The following is a 12,500-nucleotide window of genomic DNA, read 5'->3' as shown; positions in this document are numbered from 1 at the left end:
AACCAGCATCTTCACTCTTTCATCCCTGTTAGGTTAGGTTAGGTTAGTTAAGTAAGGTTAGGATAAGTTAACTGAGAATTAGGTTTGGTTAGGTTAGGTTAGGTTAGGTTAGGTTAGGTTAGGTTAGTGCTGTCCGACTCCCCTATGCAAGAGTTAACCAGCATCTTCACTCTTTCATCCCTGTTAGATTAGGTTAGGTTAGTTAAGTAAGGTTAGGATAAGTTAGCTGAGAATTAGGTTTGGTTAGGTTAGGTTAGGTTAGGTTAGTGCTGTCCGACTCCCCTATGAAAGAGTTAACCAGCATCTTCACTCTTTCATCCCTGTTAGATTAGGTTAGGTAAGTTAGGTTAAGTAAGAGCTAGGTTAAGCAAGGTTAGGATAAGTTAGGTGAGAATTAGGTTTGGTTAAGTTAGGTTAGGTTAGGTTCGTTAAGTTAGGTTAAGTAAGAGCTAGGTTAAGTAAGGTTACGATAAGTTAGGTGAGAATTAGGTTTGGTTCGGTTAGGTTAGGTTAGGTTAGCTAAGTTGGGTTAAGTAAGAGTTTAGGTTAGGTTAAGTTAGGTTAAGTAAGAGTTTAGGTTAGGTTAAGTTAGGTTAAGTAAGAGTTTAGGTGAGGTTAAGTTAGGTTAAGTAAGAGTTTAGGTTAGGTTAAGTTAGGTTAGGTAAGAAATTAGAAAAAAAAGGAAAGGAGGAGGAGGAGGAGAGATAAAGAGAGGAGAGAGGTTGAGAAGGAGGAGAAGATGGAGAAATAAAAAAAATGAGGGCAGAAAATGAACAGATAAAGATAATTCTATAAATGTATCTTACCTGTGTCTGTGTTAATTCCAGGTGAGTGCAGCGCCTCCACCCAGTACCGCAGGTGTGAGAGGTGTTCTGAAGCCATCGCCAAGAAGGTGTTCCAGACTCACGCCCTCGCCAAAACCTGCACGCGTGAGTATGAGATAGTTAGTGTGTTTTGGTCAAGAGAGGAAGGTATAGTTGATGTGTGTCCAACTCCCCTATGCAAGAGTTAACCAGCATCTTCACTCTTTCATCCCTTATCCCGACTTTCTACTCTCGCTCATCCCTGTGCTGTCCAACTCCCTGATGCAAGAGTTAACCAGCATCTTCACTCTTTCATCCCTGTGCTGTCCAACGCCCCTATGCAAGAGTTAACCAGCATCTTCACTCTTTCATCCCTTATCCCGACTTTCTACACTCGCTCATCCCTGTGCTGTCCAACTCCCCTATGCAAGAGTTAACCAGCATCTTCACTCTTTCATCCCTGTGCTGTCCAACTCCCTGATGCAAGAGTTAACCAGCATCTTCACTCTTTCATCCCTGTGCTGTCCAACTCCCTGATGCAAGAGTTAACCAGCATCTTCACTCTTTCATCCCTTCCAACTCCTGATGTAAGAGTTAACCAGCATCTTCACTCTTTCATCCCTGTGCTGTCCAACTCCCTGATGCAAGAGTTAACCAGCATCTTCACTCTTTCATCCCTGTGCTGTCCAACTCCCCTATGCAAGAGTTAACCAGCATCTTCACTCTTTCATCCCTGTGCTGTCCAACTCCCTGATGCAAGAGTTAACCAGCATCTTCACTCTTTCATCCCTTATCCCGACTTTCTACACTCGCTCATCCCTGTGCTGTCCAACTCCCTGATGCAAGAGTTAACCAGAATTTCATCCCTGTGCTGTCCAACGTTCATCTCAATCCTGTCCAACTCCCTGATGCAAGAGTTAACCAGCATCTTCACTCTTTCATCCCTGTGCTGTCCAACTCCCTGATGCAAGAGTTGACCAGCATCTTCACTCTTTCATCCCTTATCCCGACTTTCTACTCTCGCTCATCCCTGTGCTGTCCAACTCCCTGATGCAAGAGTTAACCAGCATCTCCACTCTTTCATCTCAATCCTGTCCAACTCCCTGATGCAAGAGTTAACCAGCATCTTCACTCTTTCATCCCTGTGCTGTCCAACTCCCTGATGAAAGAGTTAACCAGCATCTCCACTCTTTCATCCCTGTGCTGTCCAACTCCCTGATGCAAGAGTTAACCAGCATCTTCACTCTTTCATCCCTGTGCTGTCCAACTCCCGTATGCAAGAGTTGACCAGCATCTTCACTCTTTCATCCCTTATCCCGACTTTCTACTCTCGCTCATCCCTGTGCTGTCCAACTCCCTGATGCAAGAGTTAACCAGCATCTCCACTCTTTCATCTCAATCCTGTCCAACTCCCTGATGCAAGAGTTAACCAGCATCTTCACTCTTTCATCCCTGTGCTGTCCAACTCCCTGATGAAAGAGTTAACCAGCATCTCCACTCTTTCATCCCTGTGCTGTCCAACTCCCTGATGTAAGAGTTAACCAGCATCTCCACTCTTTCATCTCAATTTAATCCTGTCCAACTCACTTATGCAAGAGTTAACCAGCATCTCCACTCTTTCACCCCTTGCCACGACTTTCTATTCTCTCTCCCCCCTCCCCCCACTGACCACATCTCCCCTTCTTCTTCCACCCACTAACCCCCCCTTCTCTCCCCAGCGTCTCGGCCGGAGCCCCTGGCGAACCACTGCCCTCTGTGTCACGAGAACATACCCCCGTGGGAGGATGGCTGGAGGGGACACCTACTCCCAGGACCAGACGCATGCCTCGCCAGCCCCCGCGCGTGGCCGGGTGAGGGAGGAGGAGGAGGAGGAAGAGGAGGAGGAGGAAGAAATGGATGATATATATGGGTGTGCTATAACCCACATCTACTATTACTACTACTATTACTACTAATGTCTCTCTCTACCACAGGTGTCAAGAAGTCCCAGGGGGCGTCCACAGGCTCAGGGGGCGTGGGGGGACGGAAACCAGGGGGCGCGGCGACCCCTGGGACTCCCCGGAGAAGTGTTTCCAAGAGGAGGTAGAGAGAGAGAGAAAGAAGGGGGGGATGAGAGAGAGAGAGAGAGAGAGAGAGAGAGAGAGAGAGAGAGAGAGAGAGAGAGAGAGAGAGAGAGAGAGAGAGAGAGAGAGAGAGAGAGAGAGAGAGAGAGAGAGAGAGAGAGAGAGAGAGAGAGAGTAATTAGAGAAAATCACATTAATAATAGTAATAATAATGATAATAATAATGATAATAATTTAAGTTTTTTGTAATATTTTTTTTCTTCCTTCCTTCTTTCCTTCCTTCTTTTCTTTCTTTTTTTCTCGCTTTCTATCTTTCTTTCTTTCTTCCTTCCTTCCTTCCTTCCTTCCTTCTTTTCTTTCTTTTTTCTCTCTTTCTTTCTTTCTTCCTTCCTTTCTTCCTTCCTTCCTTCCTTCTTTTCTTTCTTTCTTTCTTTCTTTCTTTCTTTCTTTCTTTCTATACTGCATGAAATAATTTAACTACTACTACTACTACTACTACTACTACTACTACTACTACTACTACTACTACTACTACTACTACTACTACTACCACTACTACTACTACTACTACTACTACTACTACTACTACTACTACTACTACCACTACCACTACTACTACTACTACTACTACTACTACTACTATTACTACTACTACTACTACTACTACTACTTAGAAATATATTAGTGTAAGAAATTAGTTAATGAATAAATGAAATACAACAAAATTCGGCCCTTGAGATCCTAACAACAACAACAACAACAACAACAACAACAACTACTACTACTACTACTACTACTACTACTACTACTACTACTACTACTACTAATGGAATTAAAATTATACGGAAAGAAAGAGAAGAACGTACTCTCTCTCTCTCTCTCTCTCTCTCTCTCTCTCTCTCTCTCTCTCTCTCTCATGATTAGAAAAAAAAAATGGAAGGAGGAGGAGGAGGAGGAAGAAGAGGAGGAGGAGGAGGAGGAAGAAGAGGAGGAGGAGGAGGAGGAAGAAGAGGAGGAAGAAGAAGAAGAGGAGGAGGGAGACATCAGAACAACGAATATAGTAATAATAATGATAATAATAATAATAATAATAATAATAATAATAATAATAATAATAATAATAATAATAATAATAATACCTAGATTTTTGCTACAGAGAGAGAGAGAGAGAGAGAGAGAGAGAGAGAGAGAGAGAGAGAGAGAGAGAGAGAGAGAGAGGTCTAGACTACAGCTACGCGCGGCCTCAGTGCTATCTCCGTCTCCTTGCCCTTGAAAATACATCTTCATAAATCGTTTTCCTTTTGTAATGAAAGAAAACGGGTCTTGCTTATGTTCTGAAGGTGAAAGTGGGAATGAAAGTGAAGTGAAAATGAAGGTGAAAGTTGAAGGTGACAGTTAAAGTAAATGACGTGAAAATGATATGGAAAGTGAGAGTGAAATGTAAATTGAAAATGACGGTGAATATGACATGTTCTGAAAGTTACATGGAAAGTGACCGTGACATGCGAGGTGAGTGAAAGTGACAGGAAAGGTGAAAATGAGTGACAGAGGTAAAGATGAGATGGAAAGTGAAAGTGACCGTGACGTGAGAGGTGAAAGTGACATGCAGAGTGAAAGTGACATGAGGTGAAAATGACTTGTTTAGATCCCGTTTTATACTCGTCATGTTCTCGTTAGATTCGTGTTCCGTCTCGTCCACGTTCCAGTCATGTCTGAAGGTGATGTTAGGTCATGTTCGTGAAAGTGACGTGTATAGAGTGCGTTTTATACCTGTCCTGTTCTTGTTAGATCCGTGCATTCGTCTTGTCCATGTTCCAGTCATGTTCAGGAGGTTAGGTTAGGTCAGGTCAGGCCATGTTCGTGAAAGTGAGGCTTTGAAATAATGGTTTTACTTGTTATTTAGTGGTATTAGTCATGTTCACTAGTCATCTTCTTAGTGTATTAATCATATTCCTGTTCCAGTCATGTTCTGAAGGTCAGGTGAGGTCATTTTCGCGAAAGTGATATGTGAGGATGACATTTTTACTTGTTATTTAGTCGTATTAGTCATGTTCACTAGTCATCTTCTTAGTGTATTGATCATATTCCTGTTCCAGTCATGTTCTGGAGGTCAGGTGAGGTCATTTTCGCGAAAGTGACATGTGAGGATGACATTTTTACTTGTTATTTAGTCGTATTGGTCATATTCATTAACATCTTCTTAGTGTTATATCACGTACAAGTTCTGGCTAAGGTCAGGTCAGGTCAGGTCATTTTCGTGAAAGTGAGTTGTTGAAATAATCGTTTTACTCGTTTCATAGTCGTATTAGTCATGTTCTTTGCTTGTTATCTTAGCTTTTGATAATATTCATGTTCTAGTCATGTTCTGAAGGTCAGGTCAGGTCATGTTCGCGAAAGTGAGTTGTTGAAATAATCGTTTTACTCGTTTCATAGTCGTGTTAGTCATGTTCTTTGCTTGTTATCTTAGCTTTTAATAATATTCATGTTCTAGTCATGTTCTGCAGGTTAGGTCAGGTCATGTTCGTGAAAGTGACATGATGAAATGTTCTTTACACGCGTTTTTTACTCGTATTAATCATGTTCTTTGCTTCCTTTCCCAGTGATTCGTCATATTCCTTTTCTAGTCACGTTCTGAGGGTTAGGCCAAGGTCATATTCGCGAAAGTGACGTGTTAAAAGGATCATACTACTTATCATTTACTCGTATTACACATGTTCAGAGTCGTCTTCTTAGTGTTTTCTCATATTCAAGTTCCAGTCATGTTCTGAAGGTCACGCCAGGTCATGTTCGCGAAAGTGACATGTTTGAATAATCATACAACTAATTATTTACTCGTATTAGTCATGTTCAGAGTCGACTTCTTAGTGTTTTCTCATATTCAAGTTCCAGTCATGTTCTGAAGGTCACGCCAGGTCATGTTCGCGAAAGTGACGTGTTTAAATAATCATACAACTAATTACTTACTCGTATTAGTCATGTTCAGAGTCGTCTTCTTAGTGTTTTCTCATATTCAAGTTCCAGTCATGTTCTGAAGGTCACGCCAGGTCATGTTCGCGAAAGTGACATATTCAAATAATCATACAACTAATTAATTACTCGTATTAGTCATGTTCAGAGTCGACTTCTTAGTGTTTTCTCATATTCAAGTTCCAGTCATGTTCTGAAGGTCACGCCAGGTCATGTTCGCGAAAGTGACATGTTTGAATAATCATACAACTAATTATTTACTCGTATTAGTCATGTTCAGAGTCGACTTCTTAGTGTTTTCTCATATTCAAGTTCCGGTCATGTTCTGAAGGTCACGCCAGGTCATGTTCGCGAAAGTGACACATGCAAATAATGGTTTTACTTGTTATTTAGTGGTATTAGTCATGTTCACTAGTCATCTTCTTAGTGCGCTAATCATATTCCTGTTCCAGTCATGTTCTGAAGGTTAGGTTAGGTCATGTTCCTGAAAGTGACATGTTGAATCACTTTTTCTTGTATATATGATAATTCTAATCTCTCTCTCTCTCTCTCTCTTAAAATTTGCTCAACCGTTTAGAATTAAGGGAAGGAAGGAAGGAAGGAAGGAAAGAAGGAAGGAAGGAAGGAAGAAAGAAAGGAAGGAAAGGAAGGAAGGAAGGAAGGAAAGAAGGAAAGAAGGAAGGAAGGAAGGAAGGAAGGAAAGGAAGGGAGGAGAGAAAGAAAGAAGTAAGGAAGGAAGGACAGAAGGGAGGAAAGAAGAAAGGAAGAACAGAAAGAAGGAAGGAAGGAAAGGAAGAAAGAAGGAAGGAAGGAAGGAAGGAAAGAAGGAAGGAAGGAAGGAAGGAAGGAAGGAATTAAGAAAGAAAGGAAGGAAGGAAGAAAGGAAGGAAAGAAGGAAGGAAAGAAGGAAGGAAAGAAGGAAGGAAGAAAGAAAGAAAGGAAGGAAGGAAGAAAGGAAGGAAAGAAGGAAGGAAGGAAGGAAGGAAAGAAGGAAGGAAGGAAGGAAGAAAGGAAGGAAGGAAGGAAGAAGGGAAAACAAATTAGAAAAAAAATACCCAGAAACACAATAATAATAATAATAATAATAATAATAATAATAATAATAATAATAATAATAATAATAAAAGTATACACATGTACGTTTTCCCGTCTTCCTATGTATGTATGTATGTATGTACGTATTTGTAGGTGTACATGTGTGTGTATTGTTAGGATATGAGAAGAAGAAGAAGAAGAAGAAGAAGAAGAAGAAGAAGAAGAAGAAGAAGGAAGAGAAACAGGAGGAGGAGGAGGAGGAGAAGAGGAAGAGGAGGTGGAAGAAGAAGAAAAAGAAGAAGAAGAAGAAGAAGAAGAAGAAGAAGAAGAAGAAAAAATAAAGAAAAAAAACGAATATAATAATAATAATAATAATAATAATAATAATAATAATAATAATAAAAAATCCTTACTTAAAAATAGAAACTTGTAGAATCACTTTCCATAGTAGTAGACGTAGTAGTAGTAGTAGTAGTAGTAGTAGTAGTAGTAGTAGAAGTAGAAGGAGGAGGAGGAAGAGGAAGAAGAGGAGGAAAATAAATGAATAAAGAAGGAAATTAAGAGGAAAACAAAAAAATAACGTCCAATTTTTTAGTCCATAAGAAAAACAGATTTTTTTTTAGTGAATGCGAAAAAAAATAATAAAATAAAAAAAAACACAAAAAATACATTATCGAAAATTTGCCAAAGAAAACAACAATAACAAGAACAATAACAACAAGCAGAAATAAATGTTAATAAATAAAATGTTTCTCTTTTTCATAATAAATAATAAATGTTGAAAAATTGTTAAGAATGTCTTTTATTCTAAGTTCCTATTTCTATCTATATATCTTTCTATCTATCTATCTATCTATCTCGGCTTAGTTAAATTACGTATATAAGTAATTCCTATTTAAGCTTAACTAGGCTATCAAAAGCTATATCTATCTATAAGTCTATTTAATTATCTATTATCTCGGCTTAGTTAAATTACGTATATAAGTAATTCCTATTTAAGCTTAACTAGGCTATCAAAAGCTATATCTATCTATATGTCTATTTAATTATCTATGTATCTAAGCTTAGTTAAATTACGTATATAAGTAATTCCTATTTAAGCTTAACTAGGCTATCAAAAGCTATATCTATCTATAAGTCTATTTGATTATCTATTATCTCTCTATCTCAATCTATCTCTAATTCATTCATTCACAAACTCATTCACTAACTCATAACTAACTAACTAGGCTATTTAAAACGTGTTCTGTAATTCACTAACTATCTCATAACTATTTTGTATCATTATTATGTTAATCTATTTCTCTCTCTATCTCAATCTATCTCTAATTCATTCATTCACTAACTCATTCACTAACTCATAACTAACTAACTAGGCTATTTAAAACGTGTTCTGTAATTCACTATCTCATAACTATTTTGTATTTTATTATGTTAATCTATTTCTCTCTCTATCTCAATCTATCTCTAATTCTATCATTCACTAACTCGTTCACTAACTCATAACTAAATGACTAGGATATTTAAAACGTGTTCTGTAATTCACTAACTATCTCATAACTATTTTGTATCATTATTTATGTCAATCTATTTCTCTCTCTATCTCAATCTATCTCTAATTCTCTCTATCTCTTTTATGTCTCTCTATATATGCAGTTTTTCTTCGTAACTTATAATTAATTAACTTAAATTATCTTAAACTTAACCGACTTTAACTTAAAACTAAAAACTGTGACTTGATAAACTTGACGAAACTTAACCCACCGCTCTCTCTCTCTCTCTCTCTCTCTCTCTCTCTCTCTCTCTCTCTCTCTCTCTACCTAAACAATCACAATATCTCACAATTTATCTCATTTACTCACCTCCTCGTCCTCCTCTTCCTCTCTCACTCTCTCACACGCAAAATTAAAGCTAGTTCACTTTCTTTAATAAAAACTTCGAAGGAGAGAGAGAAGGGGAGAGAGAGTGACCCACGTCCTTCCTCTACGGTATCCGAGAAGCAAATGACCAAAATATTTACCATCATCTTCGTCATCACCTCGGTCAGGGAGTCAAGCGAGAGTCTAAAGTGCTTGTGTTAGTCAGTTGAGCTTCTTTTTGTTGTTATTATTGCTGTTATCAGAGAGAGAGAGAGAGAGAGAGAGAGAGAGAGAGAGAGAGAGAGGTGCTTGACCATATAGACAAAAAATGAAGATTGTCTCAAGTAGTTTCAAGATTAGAGATAGTGAGAGAGAAAATAAAGATATCTCTATTATTATTATTATTATTATTATTATTATTATTATTATTATTATTATTATGTAGTAGTAGTAGTAGTAGTAGTAGTAGTAGTAGTAGTAGTAGTAGTAGTAGTAGTAGTAGTAGTAGTAGTAGTAGTAGTAGTAGTAGTAGTAGTAGTAGTAGTAGTAGTAGTAGTAGTAGTAGTTGAAATAGTTTATACTACTACTACTACTGCTACTACTACTACTACTACTACTACTACTACCCAACTACAACTATCACTATTCTAATCACTAAAGATAAGAGAGAGAGAGAGAGAGAGAGAGAGAGAGAAAGAGAGAGAGAAAAAGAGATAGAGAGAGAGACACATCCCGACAACCCAAATGGTCAGTTATCAGGTTGAATCATGACCGTTCACATCCCTTCACTTCTTTCCCTTTTTCTCTCCCTCCTCCTCCTCCACGGGGTTGCCTCCTCCCCGGGTGAGAGATGGAGACCCGGGGGAGGGATGGAGGGCCAGGGGCAGGTGGAGGAAAGTGGAGGAGTGGAGGAAATGGAGGAAAACTGGGGGCCTCTACCGGGAGAAGTGGAGAGATTTAGAGAAACTGTTATGGATTTGATGGACTACCTCGACCATGGCGCACAGCAGGAGGAGGTTGTTGAGGTAAGATTTACATAGATTTACATAGATTTACATAGATATTCAGACCACACAGCCCCTATGGTCAAGCCTAGGTGGTGTGTCCTTAAGCCGAAGTGAGATGATATTAAATTCCATATCACCAAGACATTGCATTTCTACTTTAGTGAATGTTAAGGTCAAGGAAGTGTACATCGAGCTTGTATTTAAAGGAGTCGATTCTCGCTCAAACTTTCTGTAAGAACTCCACTCTGGACGATTCTGGGCATATTTCTCCTAGGTGTCGATTCTCGCTCAAACTTTCTGTAACAACTCCACTCTCGACGATTCTGGGCATATTCCTCCTAGGTGTCAGTCGAGCTTGTATTTAAAGGAGTCGATTCTCGCTCAAACTTTCTGTAACAACTCCACTCTGGACGATTCTGGGCATATTCCTCCTAGGTGTCGGTCGAGCTTGTATTTAAAGGAGTCGATTCTCGCTCAAACTTTCTGTAACAACTCCACTCTCGACGATTCTGGGCATATTCCTCCTAGGTGTCGGTCGAGCTTGTATTTAAAGGATTCGATTATTGCTCAAACTATCTGTAAGAACTCCACTCTGGACGATTCTGGGCATATTCCTCCTAGATGTCGGTCGAGCTTGTATTTAAAGGATTCGATTCTCGCTCAAACTATCTGTAAGAACTCCACTCTGGACGATTCTGGGCATATTCCTCCAAGTCATCCACCCCTAATATATGCTGCACTGGACCACTGAAGGAAGGCACCGGGGAGTTTGTTCCATTCTCGCACTACAACGTTGGCGAAGAAAAATTTGGTGCAGTCTGAATTTCCTTGTTTATGCTTAAGTTTTGTGCCGTTATTTCGAGAGAGAGAGAGAGAGAGAGAGAGAGAGAGAGAGAGAGAGAGAGAGAGAGAGAGAGAGAGAGAGAGAGAGAGAGAGAGAGAAGAGGGAAAGATGACAGATAACCACTCCTCCTCCTCCTCCTCCTCCTCCTCCTCCTCCTCCTACTACTACTACTACTACTACTACTACTACTACTACTTAATTTACAGGAACCTCAGCAACAGAGACACAGACCCGGACTACTAAGAAGCAGATACCAAGAAGAAGAAGAAGAAGAAGAAGAAGAGGAAGAGGAAGAGGAGGAGGGAGGCATGGTTGTGATCAGGGTCGAGGAGGAGGGGGGGGAGGGGCTGACCCTTACCTCCCTCCTCTTCTCTGCTCCCTCTTCTTGGGGTCCTTGTACGAGGTCCTGTATTACACGAAGGAGGAGGTAAGGAAGGAAGGAAGGAGGGAAGGAAGGAAGGAGAGATAGGAAGGAAGGAAGAAGGGAAGGAAAGGAAGGAAGAGATGGTTAAGGAGGAGAGGAGGGGAGAATGAAGGGAGGAAGGAAGGAAGGAGAGAAAGGAAGGGATGGAATTATGAAAGAGAGAAGGAAAGGTAGGAAGGAAGGAAGGAAGGAAGGAAGGAAGGGAAGGAAGGGATGGTTAAGGAAGTGAGAAGGAAGGAAGGAAGGAAGGAAGGGAAGGAAGGGAAGGAAGGGAAGGAATTATGGAAGAGAGAAGGGAAGAAGGAAGGAAGGAAGGAAGGAAGGAAGGAAGAGAATGAATGAATGAATGAATGAATGAATGAATGAAGGAAGGAAGGGAAGGAAGGAAAGAAGGAAGGAAGAGAGAGAGAGAGAGAGAGAGAGAGAGAGAGAGAGAGAGAGAGAGAGAGAGAGAGAGAGAGAGAGAGAGAGAGAGAGAGAGAGAGAGAGAGATTGTATAGCCTACGTTGTAAGATATCTCTCAATGACCATTATCTCTCTTCTCTCTCTCTCACTCTCCTTATCTCTCCTACACTTGACCCTTCTTGACTCCACTCTCTCTCTCTCTCTCTCAGGACATGCAAATACGAGACCTTATGCGGCGAGGAAATAAAGGTGGAAGAAGCGTATTGTTACCCCGATGGATCGACGTGCAAAGGCAAGGTAAGCGTCGTACATCTTGGTCTCGGTCTTGGGTTTGTTTACATTTCACCCGCAGAAAACCACACTATTGAATGGCTGACTGACCTATTTTTCCGATTTTTTCATATATTTTTCATTTTTATCGTTTTGTGAGCTTGTATGTCCTTGTAACTATGTCCAAAGTATCTGAATAATTAACTAACTATTATCTGAAGGTTCTTAGGCACTTAGAAGAGGAAGGATACGTTATTATAGAAGATACGGAGGAGACAATGAGGGACGAGGAGGAGGAGGTGGCGGAGGAAGAGGAAGACATTGAAGTCGCTTACGATGACGAGGAGGAAGAGGAGGAGAAAGAGGAGGAAGATTATTACCAAAACCCAGATGAGGGAAGATTCGTCCTCCCTCGCCTGGATGGAAGAAGAGAAGGAGGAGGAGGAGGAGGAGGAGTGGAAGAGGACGAAGATGCGGAGAGAGGGGTCATGGCCGTGGAAGAGGAGGGAGAATGTGGAGTGAAATTCAGACAAGGTGGAGGGAACTGGCTGCGGATCATCGGTGGAGCGGAAAGTGTGGAGGGGGAATGGCCTTGGCAAGTGGCGGTACTTAACAGATTCAAGGTAAAGTGGAAATAGTAGTAGTAGTAGTAGTAGTAGTAGTAGTAGTAGTAGTAGTAGTAGTAGTAGTAGTAGTAGTAGTGACTATATATCTATCTATCATTATATCTATTTGTATATTAATTTATTTTTCCTTCTTTTCCCTTCCTTTCCCTTCCCTTCCCTTCCCTTCCCTTCTCTTCCCTTCCTTTCCTCTCCTTCCC

General features: G+C 40.3%; 2 protein-coding genes across 3 annotated transcripts in view; both read left to right on the top strand.

Moving 5' to 3' along the window:
- Positions 1 to 3,004, top strand: part of LOC126988568 (centrosomal protein of 104 kDa-like) — a 29,039-nt gene extending 26,035 nt beyond the window's left edge. For both annotated transcript variants that reach the window (XM_050846899.1, XM_050846898.1), the window contains exons 17-19: positions 828 to 929; positions 2,522 to 2,653; positions 2,777 to 3,004. In XM_050846899.1, coding sequence (XP_050702856.1) covers positions 828 to 929; positions 2,522 to 2,653; positions 2,777 to 2,889 — 347 coding nt within the window. In that variant the 3' untranslated portion in view covers positions 2,890 to 3,004. The remainder of the gene's footprint in view (positions 1 to 827; positions 930 to 2,521; positions 2,654 to 2,776) is intronic.
- A 6,466-nt stretch (positions 3,005 to 9,470) lies between these two features.
- Positions 9,471 to 12,500, top strand: part of LOC126988566 (prothrombin-like) — a 7,590-nt gene continuing 4,560 nt past the window's right edge. The window contains exons 1-4 of the mRNA XM_050846896.1: positions 9,471 to 9,752; positions 10,785 to 11,005; positions 11,617 to 11,704; positions 11,899 to 12,300. Coding sequence (XP_050702853.1) covers positions 9,495 to 9,752; positions 10,785 to 11,005; positions 11,617 to 11,704; positions 11,899 to 12,300 — 969 coding nt within the window. The 5' untranslated portion in view covers positions 9,471 to 9,494. The remainder of the gene's footprint in view (positions 9,753 to 10,784; positions 11,006 to 11,616; positions 11,705 to 11,898; positions 12,301 to 12,500) is intronic.

The sequence above is a fragment of the Eriocheir sinensis genome, chromosome 69 (genome assembly GCF_024679095.1).
Source record: "Eriocheir sinensis breed Jianghai 21 chromosome 69, ASM2467909v1, whole genome shotgun sequence".
In the NCBI taxonomy this organism is placed as follows: domain Eukaryota; kingdom Metazoa; phylum Arthropoda; class Malacostraca; order Decapoda; family Varunidae; genus Eriocheir; species Eriocheir sinensis.
The sequence above is the reverse complement of the archived record's forward strand: the minus strand, read 5'-3'. Positions and strand labels throughout refer to the sequence as shown.